Raw genomic sequence first — 20,533 nt, 5'->3', positions numbered from 1 at the left:
CAGTCAAATATCTTAAAAATTATTGTATTTATATACACGGTTAATTGGTAGCAAATCTACAAACAAAAGAAAATTCATTATAATGTTTGGAACAGAACATCACAAGAAACACTCTTATCCTTAATCTCTGTATACAAATTCCATGCCCTTATTCATCACGTCCAAAATAGCAAAGAGGCTGCCATAATAACGCAAGCAAAAGCCACGTAGGGAGATTTCCTTTCGCCTATTCTCGCCAACTTCCAGAAGATGCCCAATAATCTATGGTCACGAAATAAATTTTTTATTTATATTGACATCGGCTATTTAAAACAGCTAACTTACCCAGTCTTGTTTCGGTCAATGATGCTGGGAAAAAGTGATCGAAGATATGCACAGGTGCAAATCATCAATAAAATGACAGACAATAGACTTTGAAAATTAAATAAAGCACTCTGCAAGAAATAGAGTCCAATATGAGCTATGCTCCATATTATGCATTTTATATATTTACCATTATTTTTAATTTATTTCTCCCTTTTATTTAAAAAGAAATATTGGACTTTTTAACAAGAATGACGTGCCCACCAAGTTTTCATTTGTTTTGTTGTCAGTACGATTTAGATAAATCATTCACAATAGATATTTCGATAAAGAATGTTATCGAAGATGCCACTGAGAGAAATCCAATTAAAGATGAAAATTTTGTTTTGGCGCTTTTTTGTAATATTTTTTTGTTAAATAATTAATTATCTATGAGTTTGGACAAATTCACTTTTTTAAATTAAAATTATAAGGATATGGACATTTTACAAACTCCTACCTTCGAAAACATATATAAAATTTAAAATTTTGTATCAGCTACTAAAAACATAATTTGATTTCTAAACATTAATTTCAGTTTTTATTAGCATGAGTTGATGGCCATTGTAGCCTATTGCTCAATTTCTTTCTTTTCCACTCTATTATTTATTATAAGTTCAATATAAAATAAATAAATTTAATTTAATTTTATATATGAACAAGTTACAATTTCTTAAATTATATTTTAATCTCCAAAATGTAATACGAAGACATGTAAAAAGATATTAAAGTTTAAAAAAATATGTCCAGTATTTGAACTTACTTCGGGAACACAGGATTCAGAACTAGAGAATATAAAAAAATACTTACAGTATAACTTTTCGTGGCTTTATCTCAGTCAAACCGTTGATAACGAATTCGGTTTTAACATCCTAACGTTTAAAATGACAGTTAAAAATCCTGAATCTGATTGGTTTAATTTGTCAATAAAGCTTTAAAAGACAATCATCTACAACAACTGTTTTATGTCTGACCCCTAAATGTTGTTAAAAAAAATTAACTGTATTGATTGTAATAATTACCACTCCAATGGCAACACTTTTCAGTGAACTAGAAGACTATTTATCGATTATTGGCCAGGACTTCGATAATACAACTACAATTGGTATCAAAAAGTCAATCGATTAGTCGATTTGTAGAATCTTTACTTTGTGGTTTTGTTTTTGATTGAATGCTACATCTTACCAAATAACTGAGCCTGTGCAAAGTATAATTTAAAAAATGGTAGTTTAATATTTATCTAAAACCTCAGCAAAGATAAAAGAAGTAAGTTAAATCTTGGCTTTGCTGTAAAATTAAATTTGGAATTGTGAAATATGGACAAAAGTTTTGTATTGTACATCATATCGTGTTGCCTGATCATAAAAATGTGCTGTGATTATAGGGATAAAGCAAAATAAGGAAAGGTGTTTTTCATCAATTTGGTTTGGACAAAGCTATTTTGACTAGCCACCTCGGCTTCACTAAGGGAACTAACGCCCGTTGTGTTCTTCTTAGAAGAAGGTAGACGAGATAAAGAAGATGAAGATGGCAGTGCAAGGATGTACATCGCGAAATGTCCAATAGGACCCCCGCACCATCATTGAAATCGACTCCGGTGCTTTCACGATCGCTGGCGTGCAGAAGCCTAAATGGTTCACTTATTGCAAAGAACTCAATGAAAACACATGCCCGTTTTTCTTATTCATTTTAGACCCATCCGGGTACATAGAAGGTCTCAAGAAGAGCAGGGTACAACCAGACCAGTTTTACCTTTCCGGGAAAACTGCGTCCAAACCGTTATTGAGAAAAGACTGCGCCGGTAAATAATCCCTCGCGACGCATATAGTATGCCGCCACGTCGTATCGCAGTCCATCTCGAAAACAGAAGAGTGCCCAAGTTGGAATGTCGCCAAATTTGGATTCATTTAGATTCCATCGGTATAAAAGCAAACTTTGGTAGCACACACCCAACAATCAGGTGCAAAAGGCTGAGATTCAGTACGGCATTAAGCTTCTCTCTCGGGATACTCCTTGCCCAAGGGTTCATTGCGGCGGTACGCTGTACCCTCTCGCTCATTCTGCTTCGTTGCACAGAGCACACTGTCACGCATTCATACGTGAGAATCAGTTTTTCGCATGATATGTTTTGTCTGACATATTTTCCATGGATATTTCATTTCTACAATACTCACGGATTTTGTAACACAAAATGTTTTCTCCATGGTGGTTTATACATACATTCCGCTGTGGCGGACGTTTGCATTTCCTTGTGTGTTAACAACCAATTTTTATCCACATATTTTAGGCCTGGTAATTCAGGGATTTCCCTGATTACAAAATAAATCACAGCAATTATATGGCAACGTGGGGCTTTTTGTTTTTGTATCGGTTACTCGATAGCAGCAACTGCTCCACCAAGTAATCAATTACTCACGCTCTGGCGAAAGTGATTTTTACTGCACAGCATCGGACGTCGGGTCGGGTTTATTAAATTACAAAAGAATAAAATAAAATCAATTTTAGGTAAAAAACAAAACGAAAAATAGAACCTAAATTATGTGTGCATATTTAGAAGACTGCTGAAAATTGGAATAATATTAATAAAGTGTATATTGTGAACTGTAAACAGAAACCTTACTTTTTTTCTATTCGCAAAACTTGTTCGCCAGACAGCCACAGCAGATTTTATTCCTTTGTATGGGTGTATGTGTGTGGTTGTGACGATGTTTCGTTGATTTCTTGGTGTTGTTGTTTTCTGTTGATGGTGGAGTACATGGTGTTGTCGTATTCGTTGATAGCAAATAAAAATTTCGTTCGTATGTTGTTTTCCCCCATATGCAATGGACGTGATATTTTCCTATTTCCCTTTATGTTTCGACATGTTTTTGTTTTTCTACATACATAAATAGATAGCCAAGGGTTCTATTTTTTAGTAGTATTTATAAAAAAAAATCCCAAAGAAATAGAAATTGGAAATCCCCTTTCATAAATATTTGCAAACGACTTCAAAAATTATGAAGAAACTGGTGATTTCTTTTTACACATTGTTCGGGTAATTTCACAGACGACGAAGTGACGCAGGTAGGCCAACTTCCTCAGTTTTTTAAAAGATCGATTGCAAAAGGGAGACATTTAACTTTAGTCGCATCAACCGAGACGAGGGCGACCCCAAAAAAACTGTATGCCCATATGTTTGTGCGTGTGTGTGTGTCTAAATACTGGTGGTGGCATGCATGTCCAAAGAATCGAACAACGATTCACCTTTCCTGTATGAAGAATCATCATTGGCTAAAAACAACGACTAAAACAGAGGCAAAGACGGAACTCTCGTTGCGAGGCTATTTTGTGACAGTAAGAAAAACAATAACACGTCCGTCTGCATTGTTGCTATTCTGGTAATTCATATAAAACCTGAAAAGGAGTAATTTGAACACCGACGCAACTGCGCAGCTTCAGCTGCAAATCAACATCATTATTGTCATTTAGGAAACAACAACAACAAAAATTTACTCTACCATCAAGGCAGCATTCGCGTTTAACAGTAAATCCAAATATGTGTTTGTTGTAAAGAAAAAAGCAAAAACAAAAAAGCAAAAGAAAACAAAGTGTAACCAAAGTAAACCAAACAATTCAACATCCAAAGTGAAACCAAAGAAAAAATCTTTCGCAACAAAGAACCATTGTAGAAGAACAAAAAGACCCAAAGACTGCAGTGGAAAATGAAACAATTTTCTTTGTGTCGTACTAATGATCAGAAATGGACTGTGAAAACAATCACAAAACATACATACAAAATTTAAGAATTTGACAATACTTTTGTTTTTTTTTTCTAACACCACCTTCAATAAAATATCAATTCTAGTATTGTTATAAAATATTAACGTATACATGTATAGTAGACACTTCATTAACCGCCTACTTTCAAATTTCTTCATATTGTGATTAGGTCAGAAAACATCTTCCCCATTTACCTTGATTTTGCCGCTGTTTCAACGCCGATATATCGCAGAGACATAACGAGCGCGTGCGCGTTTATTTTTTGGCGTAAAATCGCTTCAGCGATTTGTGGCGTTTTTGTGTAAGCAATATCGTCGACGTTGCTCAAGACACCATGGCGTGTCTCAACACATTGAAATTGGAAATAAAAACCTTGGAGAAAATCTTTACCAAGAATCATGAACGCTTTCAAATTCTTAACTCGAGTGTGGACGAGCTGACTTGCCGTTTCATTGGAAAAAGCGGAAAACGTTATGACATTCATGCAAATATAACGGTAAGTACATATGATAGTAGACATATACAGTAGCCTTGTTTTTTCAGTACTATATATAGTTCAGGGCAGAGAAAATTGTATGGAAATGACATCTATACTGTATAATCAAGCTCTGGGAAAATACCAGTGCAGACTTAGGTAGAACATACAGTGTCGTGCAAAACAAAAGCAACGCTCTTTCATTTTGGTGAAAATAATCGTAAAATTTGATTAATGAATTTACGCACATAAGTACAATGTTTTATAACCATTTTACTTGACGTACTATAAGCTTTAAAGGCCATATTTCAATTCATTTTATATGAATGAGTTTTTGTTCAATAATGGTACATATTCACGTGTGCCAAACAAAACTAACTATTTGATGGTTAATACCATTTGCACAATTTTTGATCATGGTTATAATGGCAGATTTTTAAGAGCTATAAGAAAGTTTTTCAAAAAAGAAACATCAAATTCGGAAAAATTGAAAAAAGAAAAAATTTAAATCGATAGTACGTTCCATATAATTTAATGTTTGAAGATTATTTCATCCAAATGTTGACCGTGACTGCACCTCTAATGGTCCATCCGATTAGTCCAATTTTGGCATACTCTTTCCAACATTTCGGTCGGTATTTTACGAATAAATACTTGAATGTTGTCTTCCAATGCGTCAAATTGTAGACATGAGCTTTATCATAGCTCCACAAAAAATAGTCTAAAGGCGTTAAATCGTACAACCTAGGAGGCCAATTAACTGGTCTCGAACGTTTTGCACACTCATAATCTCGTCATTCTGTTTGTAACACCTCGAAATATGTGTCTAAGACCCCATGAAGTAAATATATTCTTATCATCATGACAATTTAAGTCCATCTAGACATGTCCGTCCGTCTGTCTGTCGAAAGCACGCTTACTTTCGAAGGGGTAAAGCTAGGCGCTTGAAATTTTGCACAAATACTTTTTATTAGTGTAGGTCGGTTGTTTTGATATAGCTGCCATAAAACCCGATCTTGGGTCTTGACTTCTTGAGCCTCTAAAGGGCGCAATTTTTGTCCAATTTCATATCCTGATATAGCTGCCATATTAACGGATCTGTGATCTTGACTTCATGAGCTTCTAGGAAGCGCAATTCTCAGATACTTTGTACAACGGCTTCTCTTATGACCTTCAACTTACGTGTCCAAAATGTTTTGAATCGATCTATAGCTTGATACAACTCCCATATCACCCGATCTCCCGATTTTGCTTCTTTAGGCGCAATTTTTATGCGAATGCCTGAAATATTACACAATGACTTCCACAATGTTCAGAATCACTTCATTTATGGTCCGAATCGGACTATAACTTGATATAGCGCCAATAGCATGGCAGTTCTTATTAATGTTCAGTTCTATGCATTTGTTTGCCTAAAAAAAGATACTGCGCAAAGAACTCGACAAATGCTATCCATGGTGGAGGGCATATAAGATTCGGCCCGGTCGAACTTAGCACGCTCTCACTTTTTTTATCGTAAGGCTGGCATAACTTCAATACGGGAACAATTTTATAGCGATGCAAACTTCCATTGGCGCGGAAGTCCTCTAGTAATTTTCAAAGATCTGTGTTAACTACACCTTTAATAATAATAAGTTAATTTAAGATGTTAAAAGCGTTGTATTTGTTTTGCACAACACTATTACTTCAGGGTTGTCATGCTATGTTTTTTACAATTAAGCGTGACCACCTGCTGAAATACCTCTATTGTGAATGAAAACAGAAATACCTCTAAAATTAAATACCTCTATAAAAAAGAAAACAATAAGTTAATAAATTACGTCCACAAATCTTAATAAAATTTATTTTACTTTCATATTCTACATTTTACATATATTTTCACTTTTTCCTCGAATATATCAACCCACACTTAAGTTATAGCGCTTTAAATATTATAGCAATAAATAGCTTTTTTTTCGTTCACCACCCTATGCACCGAGCCCTGTGGGCTAGGGACTTGAGGACCTTGCTCAAGGTTACAGTTGTTTCTGTAACGTGAACCATAAATGTCTAGCCATTTATTTCTCCACTCACTTAAAAAAAATATACAAAACCCTGATTAATCTACAAACCCACCTCTCAGTTTAATGCAAAAGATAGCTATATCTACCTATTCAAATATTTTTTTTGACAAATGCTTTTTGTCGAAGAACATACTATGGAACGTGCTAAATCATACAATTCTATCTAAAACCTTGACTTTAATTCTGCTGATGGTTTATACACAACATAATGCAGTCACGTTTTATGTAATATTAATTCTCTTGTTAAAGAAATCATTATTAATTTATTTATATTACAACTACAATACTTCTAGGGGCTCTAAAGGGCGCAATTCTTATCGAATTGGCTGAAATTTGACACAATGACTGCCTTTTTTTTGTAAGTTGTGATTTGTATTGTGGATTTTGCAGGTCGGCAGACGTCTGTCTCGAACTTGTTCTACCAAACAATTCATTTATACGTTCGTCGGTCCACAACATATTCTTCAAGTTTTCAATCGGCCAATCGATATCTCCATTAGCGAACTTAAAGCGTGCAACTGTATACTTCTTGGTCAGCAATGGTACCGTTCTAGGACTTTTTGCGAATAAGCTATTTTCCAACAAACGTTTGCGAACAGTGGCACCAATTTCAGTCAGGTTAAGGCCCCCTTGAATCTTGTTTGAAGACGCAGTAAGGATCCTTTTGCTATATCAAAAAATCGACGATCATTAATTGTTGATATTTTACGCATAAGTCCGAGTGTTTCGGCCTTTTTTTTATATAATGAGGACTTGGCAATCGTTTGATCAAAGCATCATACCTGCAAATTGTCTGTATTTGTAGTATTTTGATTACTTTTCGTAGTTTTGGGCTTGTTCTCGATTTTTTGGGTACAGTGCCACTTGAAATTTTAAATGGTTAGAGCTGAGGTGTTAGTTTAGGTTAGGTTTAAGTGGCAGTCTGCCATCAGACTCACTTCGACGTTTTCGTCCATTGTGATACCACAGGAAAATAAGAAGGAAGATGCCTTCTACACTAGTTGCTACCGTTGAACTATCCAGATCGCTTTAAAAAGCCCAATAACTTGTGAATGTTCACATCCGCTTAATCAGACAGGTTCTCAAAGAAATGAGAACCTAAAGTGGAACTCCTTCTGATTGCCAGTGCGGGACACACAAACAGAAAGTGTTCTATAGTCTCTTGTTCTTCGATGTCCTCACAGCTTCTGCAAAAGTCGTTACTGACTACCTTTAGTCTGTCGGCATGTTTTCCGATTAGACAGTGACCTGTCATGACGGACACAATGACTGAGACGTATGTTCTTGCCAGTGACAGCAAAGCGGTAGACCTCTTCAAGTCTTGATTAGACCTCATAGTTTTGGAATGTTCACAGCCCCCTCTTTGAGACCATATATCATTTGTTGTCCTTCGGGTCTGGTTCTGAGAACTTAGCTTACATGTCGCTAGAGATTCCAGTTTCCCTGGAATGTGTAAGGTGGTTCCTCGCTCGTCCGCTTTACAATTCCCTGGGAAATCCCAAGGCAGCCGGTTGTACGTACCGGATTGACCCGATGACCTTCATCAGCAAGGGCTGCCGCCTCAGTGTACAACACACTGCTACAACAACAATTCCCTGGGATACTCCTGTGGCCCGGCACCCAGAACAAATGAACTTTGAACTGCCATCAGCCATCTCGTTGAGAGATCTGCGACAGTCGAGGGAGGTTTTTGTGTTCAGAAATGCGTTCTCCAGGGATTTGATGGCTGTCTGCATGTCTGCGAACATATTTTTGCCAATCGTCGTTATGACATTACATGTTAGCCATTCCGCCACTTTCTTAATTGTAAGGATCTCCGCTTGATACACACTGCAGTGGTCGGGTAACCAGCTCTAGATCTTTAGAGTACACCCTAAAGCTCACCTGGTTGTCTAGTTTGAAACCATCCGTATAGAAGTCTAGGTAACTTCTATTATAAGGAATATCATAGTTTAAATCGCTTCTATCAGAATTACAGTGGTACAGTACTTTTTTATCAAAAAGCGGCTCAAGTAGGGTGTAATTCACACTGCCTGGAACATCGGACATTGTATCAAGGATAACACAATGTCCTTAGCCGCCACATGACAAAGAGATGCTTTAAATTCACAACATCAGATGGTGTTGTCCTCAGTGCGGCTGTGATGCATAAACAAGCCATCATTTGGATCCGGTTGACCATTGAACAGGACTTTTGAAGCGCCGTCCACCAGACCTCACGAGATAGCTGTGAGCACCACACAGGCTGAGAAATTGAGGTCCGATCTGTATAGTGTTCAATGCTGTCATAAGAAGCTTAGCTGCGAGCTACCGGGCTCGTCCACAGGTTGCGGATAGTGGAATGCTCCATACGGAGTTGTTGCAACGGCAGTCGCGGACAATCAGCGGTATCGAGTAGAGTGTCTTCTCAGTGAGAGGTAGGGTGGCACCGGCTCGTGCACAAATACTGAGTGCCTATGATGCTCGATATGGCAAGGCGAGTTATTGGCGCCTTTAAATAACCAATAGCCAACCTGTTCCTGTTCGAGCTTGCTCACCTACAGGAGCTTGACGAGGATCGCTACCTCCACATGCAATGTGGCTACAACAACAACAACTATTAGGTTGCCCAAAAAGTAATTGCGGATTTTTTAAAAGAGAGTAAATGCATTTTTAATAAAACTTAGAATGAACTTTAATCAAATATACTTTTTTTAAACTTTTTTCTAAAGCAAGCTAAAAGTAACAGCTGATAACTGACAGAAGAAAGAATGCAATTACAGAGTCACAAGCTGTGAAAAAATTTGTCAACGCCGACCATATGAAAAATCCGCAATTACTTTTTGGGCAACCCAATATATAGCAATATAGGTCTGACAACAGCAGTATATACCCAATGCATAACGCGCGATCTAAATCCCCAGCTTTAACCAATAGCTCTCTTGCAGGTTTATAGAGTTTCCTTCCTTGCCCTATAAACCTAAATCCAAAATGTTGGATTTAAAGTTCACTTTCCTGTCCAGCAAAACGCCCAGGTATTTTGTGCTTTCTGTAAATGGAACATTCTCTCCTCCCAAGGAGGCAGGGGCCACTGTAGGTAGCTTGTATCTCCTACTGAAAAGAACTACTTCTGTCTTGCACGAATTAATACCTAGACCACTTTCGGTAGCCCACTTTGCTGTTGCACGTAGAGCTTGCTGAAGTATATCTCTTAGAGTGCTGGGAAACTTTCCCTTAACCGCAATTCCCACGTCATCAGCATACGTGACCACTTTTACACCAATCCCATGCCAGCCGGTTGTACGTACCGGATTGACCAGATGGAGTTCTCTATCGGCAAGGGCCGCCGCCTCGGCGTATAACACACTGCTACCACAACCACGACCACTTTTACACCTTTTTCTTCCAGAGACAATAATATATTATTAATGGCTATATATATATATATATAAAGTAGAGGATATAGTACACCTCCTTGAGGTGTTCCTCTGCTGACCCATCTTTTTAGATCCACAGATCCCAAGCCTGCCGTAATGCATCTTTTAGTAAGTAAGTTATTAATAAACTTTCTTACGGTAGAGTTGATGACTAGAAACTTCAACCCATTCATGATTGACTTCGGTTTTACATTTATACAAGTTCCTTCGATGTCAAGAAATTGTTGTTGTTGTAGTTGTAGCAGTGTAAACAGAGGCGGTAGCCCTTGCCGATGGAGAAATCCATCGGGTAAATCCGGTACGTACAACCGGCTGCTATGGGATTGAAGAAAATTGTATACTCCTTAAAAGCGAGAGAACCCCCTATATAGCCTACTAGGTCGCGAAGGGCTGTTTCAGTGGATTTACCTTTACTATATGCATGCATATAGGCTGCTGCCGCGACAGGCGAACTCCAGGGATCTTTGCCCTAAGATATGTTTCTATTAAACTCTCAAGATTCTTCAGCATAAAGGATGATAGACTAATAGGACGAAACTCTTTTGTCTTCATGTGGTAGGGTATTCCTGTTTTCGGAATGAAAATGTCTTTCGTGTCCCTCCATCCCGCAGGTATATATAACATGCTAATAAAACATTGTATATCTTTCTAAGCCAAAAAACCAGTCCATCAGACACAGCTTGCAATTCAACCGGTGATACATCACCACGGCCTGTAGTCGAAACTTCTTATCACCCAAAGGATTTTCGGCTTAGACACAATTTCCCTAATAACCTCCGACGAATGCATACCACTGACAACTTCTTCAGGCGCCACGTTGTCCGTTAGAGGAATTTCCCGGAAAATGTGTATCAACGAGTAGTTCTAGCATATCCTCACTAGCAATGTCCATATATTCTCTGACTCTGCATATACCCATCCGTAATAGGCCTCGAAGACAGAATCTTTCTTAACCTAGAGGCCACAGATATATCCCCCACGGAGCTACAAAATTCCACCCAGGATTTGTTTTGAACCTTTCTCAGCTCAACCTTATAGGTGTCCCAATCGTGTGGTGTCCTTGTGGCTTTCGCTCTGTTGAAGAGTTTTCTGCAGTCCTTCCTTTGTATAAACAGCTCTGGGGTCCACCATGGCTGTCGCTGTTTGCCCCTTGGCTTGGTACTAGTGTCACAAGCAAGTCATTCAAGCCTTCGTAATCAGCTTGACAATCTATATTCTCCGCAGTTGCCACTTCCTTTTCTGGTCTAAAAGGCATAGACGTGCAGAATTTGTGCCGAAATATATCCCAATCCACCTTTTTTCTGTTGAGGCGAGGGACCACTTCTGCAGTATTTTCTCCAAGGCTTAAACTAATGTAACGATGATCAGAGTAGCTGTGGTCATCCAATCCTTCCCAGTCGTTGTAAACTTTGTCGTCAATCCAAATCATGTCTCAATATTGAACCATAAATGCCTGTCTCGACCGAAATTCGCAAGGGAAATTAAAAGTCGAACACCTTTAAGACTAGAAAAGAAATTGCAGAGGTCATGCTGGCTTTTTTTATTGGGGTTTTTTGAAAACTTTCCAGCAAATTCGAGAATTTCAGCCTGAACAAATTTTCGAAAAGTCGCAGTGACCAACTTTTAAATTTTTCTATAATCTCGTTAACAACTCAACTCTATCAGTTACAAATTTTAAAATTTCCCACAGTGTGTCGTATGATATCACCTTAATCAAGAGGTCCCAGACCGAAGCGTGTTATGTATGATTATCACATTTTATTTAACAGTTATTTTATAAGTACGGACAGGGAATTTCCCAATTGCGATTTCAAAACAATCATATATTTAAATTTCTGAATTTTAAATAAAAATCCAAATGTTACTAACAACAGCACTCAGTTTGCTTAACTAATGAAAGAGAGAGAGAGAGAGAGATGTGGATTTGCTTAATCGATCTACCTTCATTAACATTTGCATGTCAATTGAATTGAAAACTAACACTAATGCAATGTTTAAGCACTTGTGTTTAAATTTGAAACTAAACTGCACGAGTTTTCTTCTAATTGCTCCATTAGTGAAATTTGTTTGGCTTCAAAATGAATTTATGAGAAATTTGTTTAATTTACATGAGCAATATGCTTGTTAAGCTATCGTGCAGCATTAATTCACTTGCATGTGAATGACATAAAGAACAAAGAAAGTGTATCTATTTTACACTGCCATTATTAACGTATTGTTGTATACTTAAGATGACTTTATTAGGCGTAGTTCAATTTACAACGATTAGGTTCGAATGAATATTGGCCTCATTAAGATAACAGTCTGATTAAGATAAGTTTTACATCGCAAGTATGCACACAATATGCATTTATTTATTTGGAAACTCACTTTTGTTATAACATAAATGATGCTATGGTTGTTGTTGTAGCAGTTTGTTGTGTTCTATCTTTCGTCCGCTTGATTCTATTGAGTGTCAAGACCCAGGAACTCTGCGACTAAGATGGGGTGCGTCCACAGGGATCTGGGTCTGAGTCGAGTGGGTCGGGCTGGGCAGTTAATCAGGTGACGTGTATCGTGCGGTCCCTGGTTACAATCGGGACATACATCTCGCACGTCGGCATCTATCCTTGCTCTGTAGGATAGATGGCTCTGAGGCGGCTGCATCTGCCGGAACGTAATTGAGCCAGAACATCGGATATTGAATCAAGGATAACACAGTGTCCGTAGCCGCCACATGACCAATGAGAAAGCTACTTTAACCTCACGGCAGTTGTCGCTGGAAATTGGGTAGCCACAATGTGCAGAGGCATAAGATATAGCATTAAATTCAGTGCATCAGAGGGTGTCGTCCTCAGTGCGACTGTGATGCACAAACAAGCCATCCTTTGGATTCGGTTAAGTATTGAGCAGAAGGTGGATTTTTGAAGTGCCGTCCACCAGACCACAACACCATATAGCATCATAGGTTAGGTCTGACAACTGCAGTATAAACTCAATGCACGACAACCGGTCTCAATCCCCAACTTTTGCCAATGGCTCTCTTGTAGGTGTATAGTGCAAGAGTGGCCTTGCTTATCGAATATAACATTGTATGATTTTTTGACGTTAGTCCAAGAATTGTGGATTTCTACAGCCTTAAAAGGCCATATCGGACAAAAAGAAAATATATATATGGGAGCAATATCTAAATCTGTGCTGATTTTTATGAAATTTTGCACACATACTGGGACGTCAAATAGAAAATCTCGCGCCCAATATTGTAAAGATCTAACCCAATTGTGGCTTTACTGTCTTAAAAGTCCATATCGGATGAAATATATATATGGGAGCTATATGTCAATCAGGACCGATTTTATGAAATTCTGAGCACGTATTGGGACGTGAAATAAAACGTCTGATATAAAGATCGGACCAAAATTGTGGCTGCTACAGCCTTAAAACTCCATTTTAGACGAAAGATATATATGAGAGCTATAGCTAAATCTGGACCGATTTTGAGGAAATTTAGCACAAATATTAGGAAGTCAAATAAAACACCTCACGCTAAATTTTGCAAAGATCGGACAAAAATGAGGCTTCTACAACGTTAAATGTCCATATCAGATGACAGATATATCTTGGATCTATATATAAATCTAAACCGAATTTTTGTACACGCATTGGAGCACCAAAAAAAAACTTCACCCAAAAGTTTGTAAATGTTTGATCAAAATTGTGGCTGCTATAGCCTTAAAATTCCATATCGAATGAAAGATATATATGGGAGCTTTATCTAAATCTGAGACGATTTTGACGAAATTTAGCACACACATTAAGACGTCAGATCGGACAAAAATTTTGGCTTCTAAACCCTTTAAAGTCCATATCGGATGAAAGATATATATGGGAGCGATATATAAATGTGAACCGATTTTAAGGAAATTTCGCAAACATATGAGGACGTCAAATAAAACACCCTATGTTAAATTTTGTAAAGATAGGACCAAAATTGTGGCTGCTACAGCCTTAAAACTCCATATCGAATGAAAGATATATATGGGAGCTATATCTAAATGTGAATCGATTTTAACGAAATTTTGGAAATGTATGAGGACGTCAAATAAAACACCTCATGCTAAATTTTGAAGGTCGGACCAAAAATGTAGCATCTACAGCCTTAAAAGGCTATATCGGTTGAAGGATATATATTTAAATCTAAACCGATTTCATTCAAAATCAATAGCGTTCGTCCTTGGGCCAAAGAAGTGACATGAGCAAAATTTTCTGACAATCGGACAATAAATGCGATCTGTAGCTTGATCACAAGAATACATGGACAGACAGACAGACGGACGGACCGACGGACAAAGCTAAATCGAACCAGGAAGTGATTCTAAGCCGATTGGTATACTTATCGATGGGTCCAGCTCTTATCCTTCTTAGCGTTGCAAACAAATGCACAAAGTGACAGTGGTAGTGTAGGGTATAAATAGTCAGCTTAAGGTCTGCAATTTCCTTTCTGGTTTTGAAGATGTTCGACTTTTAATTTCTGGATGGGGGTGGAATGGAGGATAGGTAGAGGTTAAACAGTGCCGTAGATATCACCCCATATCGGGAAACTCCCTTTTTCACTCTATGGTGCTTCGACTTCTTATGCCTAAATTCCACAAGTGACTGGCGACAACACAGATAATTCGCGACCCAGCGTTTCAGGTCTGGCGGGAGGGATGTGTTGGCGATGTCCTCAAATAATTTGGCATGGCTGACTGTGTCGAATGCCTGCGATAGGTCCAGTGCCTTCTTCTGATTGATAAACATCCGGCGCTCAGAGGTTACGAAGTCGGGTGGTCGGTCGTTGGTGAGAATTATGGGGAGGTGGTCTGACCCCAAAGAGATAACGGCTTGCCAGGATACGTCACTCAGGAGATCAGGGATGCAATGGAAATGTCTGGCGAGCTGCTACACATCCTCGTAATCCTAGTGGGGGCATCCTCATTCACCGTGCAAAACGTGGAGCTTTCAATCTGCTCTGCCAAAGGTATGCCACGCTGGTCGTTACCTAGGAGAGAATGCCATGTAAAGTCCCCTAAAACCAGACGATTATGGCCAGATAGTAACCCACTTATGTCGGGGTTGTAAGGTGTATGTATGGTGAGCATTATGGGGAGGTGGTCTGACCCCAAAGAGATGTCGGCTTGCCAGGATATGTGACTCGGGAGATCAGGGTATGCAATGGAAATGTCTGTCGGGCTGCTGCTCATTCTCGTAATCCTAGTGGGGGCATCCTCATTCACCTTGCACCGTCTGCTCTGCCAAAGCTATGCCACGCTGGTCGTTACCTAGGCGAGAATGCCATGAAGTGTGTTACGCATTAAAGTCCCCTAGAACCAGACCATTATGGCCAGATAGTAACCCACTTATGTCGGGGTTTAAGCTTGGCCATTAATCGGGACTCAGCTTCCTACCGGCGGTATGTACACATTGTATAGCTCTACCTCGGACCTGACTGCTATCCCCATGCACTCCATGTAGGGGTCACTAGCGCCAGACGCAGGCGAGATTGGTCTATATTGCACGGAATGATGGTGTATCACGAAGGCCAATCCCCCACCTACATTCCTTAAGCGATCCTTACGTAGCACATTGTATCCGTGACAATTGTGCAAACTGCAGGTGTTGGCCAGCTTAGTCTCCTGGATCGCTGCGACCAATACATCTTTCCGACTCATAAAATCCACAATCTCATCGAGTCTGTTGCAGTTTAGTTGCAAAAATTATACATTTCCCGGCACTGGCGTGACAATAATTGGGCTGGGATGCTGCCGTACAGGAGAGGTCGGGGTGTCACTTAGTCCGACGAAGATGACGCTTGTGACCCCCACTGCTGGCTATGTTCGCACAGCACCTTGCGACATATCCAGTGTGACTATACTCCCGTAGTGAAGTGAGGCCAGAGCAAGATCGGAAATGTAACCACTCCATGCACCGGTTACACCTCACCGGCACCGACCAATGATGAAGGCGGTTCTGGCAAACCGAACAGAACCAGGGTCCGGGGTTTTTTTCAATCCCGGCACGGACAAGAAGTTTGCGGAGAAGGCACTCCGGGATGTGCATCTCCCATGACGAGAAAAGATGAACACGTACACTGACAGGCGGCAGCCCTTGCCGATGAGGGTTCCATCTGGTCAATCCGGTGCGTACAACCGGCTGACATGAGATTGATTGCAAGTATTATTAGTTTTTAGCTGAATCATAAAATTTGATCAATTCTAAATAATTTTCAAAGTTCGCAAATTTTCTATAGGAATTATTGTAAATTTTACCTATTTGAAGTCGAAAGAAATGTATTTAATATTCATTTGAAATGGATATTATAAAGTTTTTTCCCCCTATCATTTCTGTTTTTCCCCCTAGTTCTAAGTTCTAACAGTTGTAAACTAATCGGAAAAAGTTGTTGTTGTTGAAAGCACATGCAGTGTATATGTGTGTGTGTGAGTTTGTGCACGTACATGTCATATATGCATGAATGCATTCGAATATTTACCAAGAACTTAGTTGGCAATTTTAAACTGCATCGTTGCATGTGCTTGAACACGTATAAGTGTGCCCCAAGTATGTAGATTCACTTACGCATTTTCCATATTGCGAATAATAAACTTGACATTGCTTTACCAATAAATTATCCACCTACAGTGATGATAATGATGTTAATGATATTCATCTCTTCTCAGCTGCTTGAATTGTTTTTGTTTTTATATCGAAATCGAACTGCTGTTGTAGTTCTGCTGTATAGCAATTGTATTTTGTTAGATATGATTTGTAATCCCCTATATTTTTAATCCCAGAAGTGTATAAATGAGTCCATGCGTGCCAAGTTTCTTCAAATTGGCAACAGATCTTGGACACAATCCAACCCATAGCACCCAATGACGTTTTAATTGCGTAGCTGTAGCAAGAACGCATATATCCTACCAAGAAGCTCGCACATTTGCTAGTCCACAGTTTCAGTAGTATGTTTAATACTCATCGTAGATCAATTTCTGGCAAGCCAGCGAGCTGCTTGACTTTCCGCCGCACCTTCCTGACACATGACCCAGGGTAGTCAACGTAGCGCAGAGGTTAGCATGTCTGACTATGGCGCTGAAAATCTGGGGTTGAATCCCTCCTAATGTGACATTTGTGAGGTATGTACTTTGCCATGTGAGGTGTCGCACAGCGACTCGCCATTCGGACTTGGCTGTAGAAAGGAGGCCTCTTACCATTGAGCTTAAAAAACTTGAATCGGACAGCACTCATTGATATGTAAGAAGTTTGTCCCTTTTCCTTAATGAAATGTTGGTGTTGTAGCCACATTTTACTATGGAGGTGGTGGAGCTTGTTCCGGTCCAAGGGACCTCTATTAACAAGGTGGCCATTGGTTATTGGAAAGCGCCAATAACCTGCCATATCATATCGAGCATCATAGGCACTCAGTATTTGTGCAAGAGCCGGTGCCGCCTGGCCTCTCACTGACACTCCTCTCAATACCGCTGATTGTCCGCGACTGCCGTTGCAGCAATTCCACTATCCGCAACCTTTGGACGCACCCGGTAGCTCGCAGCTAAGCTTCTCTTGACAGCAATAAATGCCACACAGATCAGACCTCAATGTTCCAGCCTGTGTGGTGCTCAAAGCTATCCCGTGTCGGGTTATTAAAATGTTCATAGGCAAATGTGCATTTTACACTTGGAGCAAGGTATCGTAACCCGAGAGTGACAAGGGTAGGAGGAGAGACATTCGTCGTATCCGTGGTCTCCGATGGACAGCCATCACAATTTACCGTGGACGATGTTACAAATGTCATCCGTGGCGCCAAATCACCCAAGGTGTTGGGCTCCGACGGAATGTCTACATTGATGCTTAAGAGTCTGGATCTACCTGGAGTCGAGTACATTACAACTGTACTCAACTTGACATTGAACACTCTTATAGTACCCGATGAATGGAAGATGGGCAGAGCGATCCCACTACCAAAGCCTATGAAGGAGCCTATTAAGGAAAGTCGTTCAGATTGATCTACCTTCTCCCACCAGTTGCCAAGGGGGACTTGAGGGACTACTACTCCTTCCGTGCCTCGGTGGAGATGGAGATCTATTGTTAAGTGACCTCGAACCCCAGTGGAAGGGATGACAGGACCTCAGTCACTTTTGGCCACGTAATCAGTTAATAAAGCATCCCGAGAGTGACAAGGGTAGGAGAAGACACATTCGTCGTATCCGTGGTGTCCGATGGACAGTCATCACAGTTTACCGTGGACGATGTTACAAATGTCATCCGTGGCGACAAGTCATTCAAGGTGTTGGGCCCCGACGGAATGTCTACATTGATGCTTAAGAATCTGGATCTACCTGAAGTCGAGTACATTATAACTGTACTCAACTTGACATTGAACACTCTTATGGTACCCGATGAATGGAAGATGGGCAGAGCGATCCCGCTACCAAAGCCTATGAAGGAACCTAGTAAGGAAAGTCGTTCAGATTGATCTACCTTCTCCCACCAGTTGCCAAGGGGGACTTGAGAGACTACTACTCCTTCCGTGCCTCGTTGGAGATGGAGATCTATTGTTAAGTGACCTCGAATCCCAGTGGAAGGGATGACAGGACCTCAGTTACTTTTGGCGACGTAATCAGTTAATAAAGCATCCCGAGAGTGACAAGGGTAGGAGGAGACACATTCGTCGTATCCGTGGTCTCCGATGGACAGCCATCACAGTTTACCGTGGATGATGTTACAAATGTCATCCGTGGCGACAAGTCATCCAAGGTGTTGGGCCCCGACGGAATGTCTACATTGATGCTTAAGATTCTAGATCTACCTGGAGTCGAGTACATTATAACTGTACTCAACTTGATATTGAACACTCTTATAGTACTCGATAAATGGAAGATGAGCAGAGTGATCCCGCTACTGAAGACTAGTAAGGAAAGCCGTTCAGATTGATCTCCCTTCTCTCACCAGTTGCCAAGGGGGACTCGAGGGACTACTACTCCTTACGTGCCTCGTTGGAGAATTTCCATTCGCCGAGCATCAGCATGGATTTCGAAGACTGCATAGAACAACAACTGCTTTGCATGCCTTCACCGCACACATTTGCCGTGGCTTCAATTTACTGTGTGGTCGCAAGTCATTTGTGGAATTTAGGGATAATAAATCGAAGCACCGTAGAGTGAAACAGGTAGTTCCCCAAGGCGTGGTGATATCTCCGGTACTGTTTAACCTCTACCTATCCTCCATTCCACTTCCTCCAGACGGCATAGATATCGCTGACGATTGTCCGATCATGGTATCAGGCCCCCAACCCTTTGATGACATCTGCGATAGGTTAAACGTCTATCTTAACGAACTTACCTCTTATTTCGCAGCAAGAAATGTGAAGATATCTGCCACAAAATCTTCAGCCACATTGTTCACTACATACACGCATGAGGTGCGTAGGGAGCTGAAAGCGATAGTCGACGGAGTGAAAATACTTGGTATCACATTTGACAGCTCTTACAAATTCACCTCACGCGCCATAGCAATTTGAGATAAAGTCAAAAGTAGAAACAATTTCCTCGAGTCACTTCGAACTGCGACAGGCTGTCTCCTCAGATCTCAAGTGGACCACCTTCATCAGGAGACAAAGATCCTACCCATGCGAAGACATATCTACATGCTGTCCAAGCAATACCTTCTGGGCTGTTATTGCAGAGACCATCTAAATCATCTTTTAGATAGGTATTCACCGCTTAGAAACCTAAAGGTAGATCTATATGATCTAGAGCGTGAAATCCAGCGCTGCAGGGGTCATGTGTGGATATAGCATGTAGCTCAAATTTAATCCGATCTCACGATTAGACTACTAGAGCCCCAAGAGTGCGCGGTTTCCATCCATTTTAGGTGAAATTTTGAAATATTACTACGTTATGATCTCCCGATATGACTTCTAAAGCTTATTATCCGATTTCTCTTTTAAGGTCTTCACACCAGAAATAGTTAAAAAATTCATAAAATGGTATTTAATGACTATGGATTGAAAGTTCGTAACTAGATGAGGTAACACGACTATAAAAAGGGCTGTAAATGGCATATTGAAAGAAAATTTGATGAAGTTGTTGTAGCCACGTTTTCGTGTTTTGCCAAATCGTCTGCTTTTTCATTTCCAGTTCCTCTGCTATGGCACCCAAACGATGCGGATCGAGCAATCCTCAGAGAAGGCGTTAATCTCTTTCTTACGTTCCAATACTGTTCGGGATCTTAGCGTCCTGGTTGTTATTGCCCTTATGGCCTGCTTACTGTCCGTAAAGATGTTCATACTCGACGTCCTCGCGTTAACACCACTACACGTCACGCATTCCGTGATCGCCCGGATCTCCACCTGCAGGACCATATTATGGTCAGACAGTCTAATCTAGATCTGAGTTTTAGAGTTTTAAATGAAGACCCCTAGGCCCTCTCTATTCTCTAGCTTTGATCCATCCGTGTAACATGAT

At 40.0% G+C, this 20,533-nt stretch overlaps 2 protein-coding genes across 6 annotated transcripts in view; one reads left to right on the top strand and one right to left on the bottom strand.

The window, feature by feature from the left end:
* Positions 1–8: 8 nt before the first annotated feature.
* On the bottom strand, positions 9–602 carry LOC106085662 (protein kish). The gene is made up of 3 exons (XM_013249988.2): positions 494–602; positions 325–434; positions 9–261 (listed from the first exon to the last, which is right to left on the bottom strand). The coding sequence occupies exons 1-3, from the start codon at positions 494–496 to the stop codon at positions 156–158; spliced, it is 219 nt and encodes a 72-aa protein (XP_013105442.1). The 5' UTR covers positions 497–602; the 3' UTR covers positions 9–155.
* Positions 603–1,470: 868 nt separating this feature from the next.
* LOC106085665 (ubiquitin-conjugating enzyme E2 Q2) overlaps positions 1,471–20,533 on the top strand; it is a 36,764-nt gene continuing 17,701 nt past the window's right edge. For 3 of the 5 annotated variants that reach the window (XM_013249995.2, XM_013249992.2, XM_059367473.1), the window contains exons 1-2: positions 2,754–2,847; positions 4,271–4,597. In XM_013249995.2, coding sequence (XP_013105449.1) covers positions 4,436–4,597 — 162 coding nt within the window. In that variant the 5' untranslated portion in view covers positions 2,754–2,847; positions 4,271–4,435. Of the gene's footprint in view, positions 1,609–2,753; positions 2,848–3,255; positions 3,406–4,270; positions 4,598–20,533 lie in introns of those variants that run through there. The other 2 variants (XM_059367474.1, XM_059367475.1) reach the window with 2 other exon arrangements.

This window comes from Stomoxys calcitrans, chromosome 4, assembly GCF_963082655.1.
Source record: "Stomoxys calcitrans chromosome 4, idStoCalc2.1, whole genome shotgun sequence".
Taxonomy (NCBI): Eukaryota; Metazoa; Arthropoda; class Insecta; order Diptera; family Muscidae; genus Stomoxys; species Stomoxys calcitrans.
This window is presented reverse-complemented; position numbering and strand designations above follow the sequence as displayed.

Bases quoted from the DNA above. Each gene is read 5' to 3' on its own strand.
- LOC106085662 (XM_013249988.2), bottom strand. The intron at 262-324 runs GTAAGTTAGCTG...TCGTGACCATAG, and splicing joins ATTGACCGAAACAAGACTGG to ATTATTGGGCATCTTCTGGA.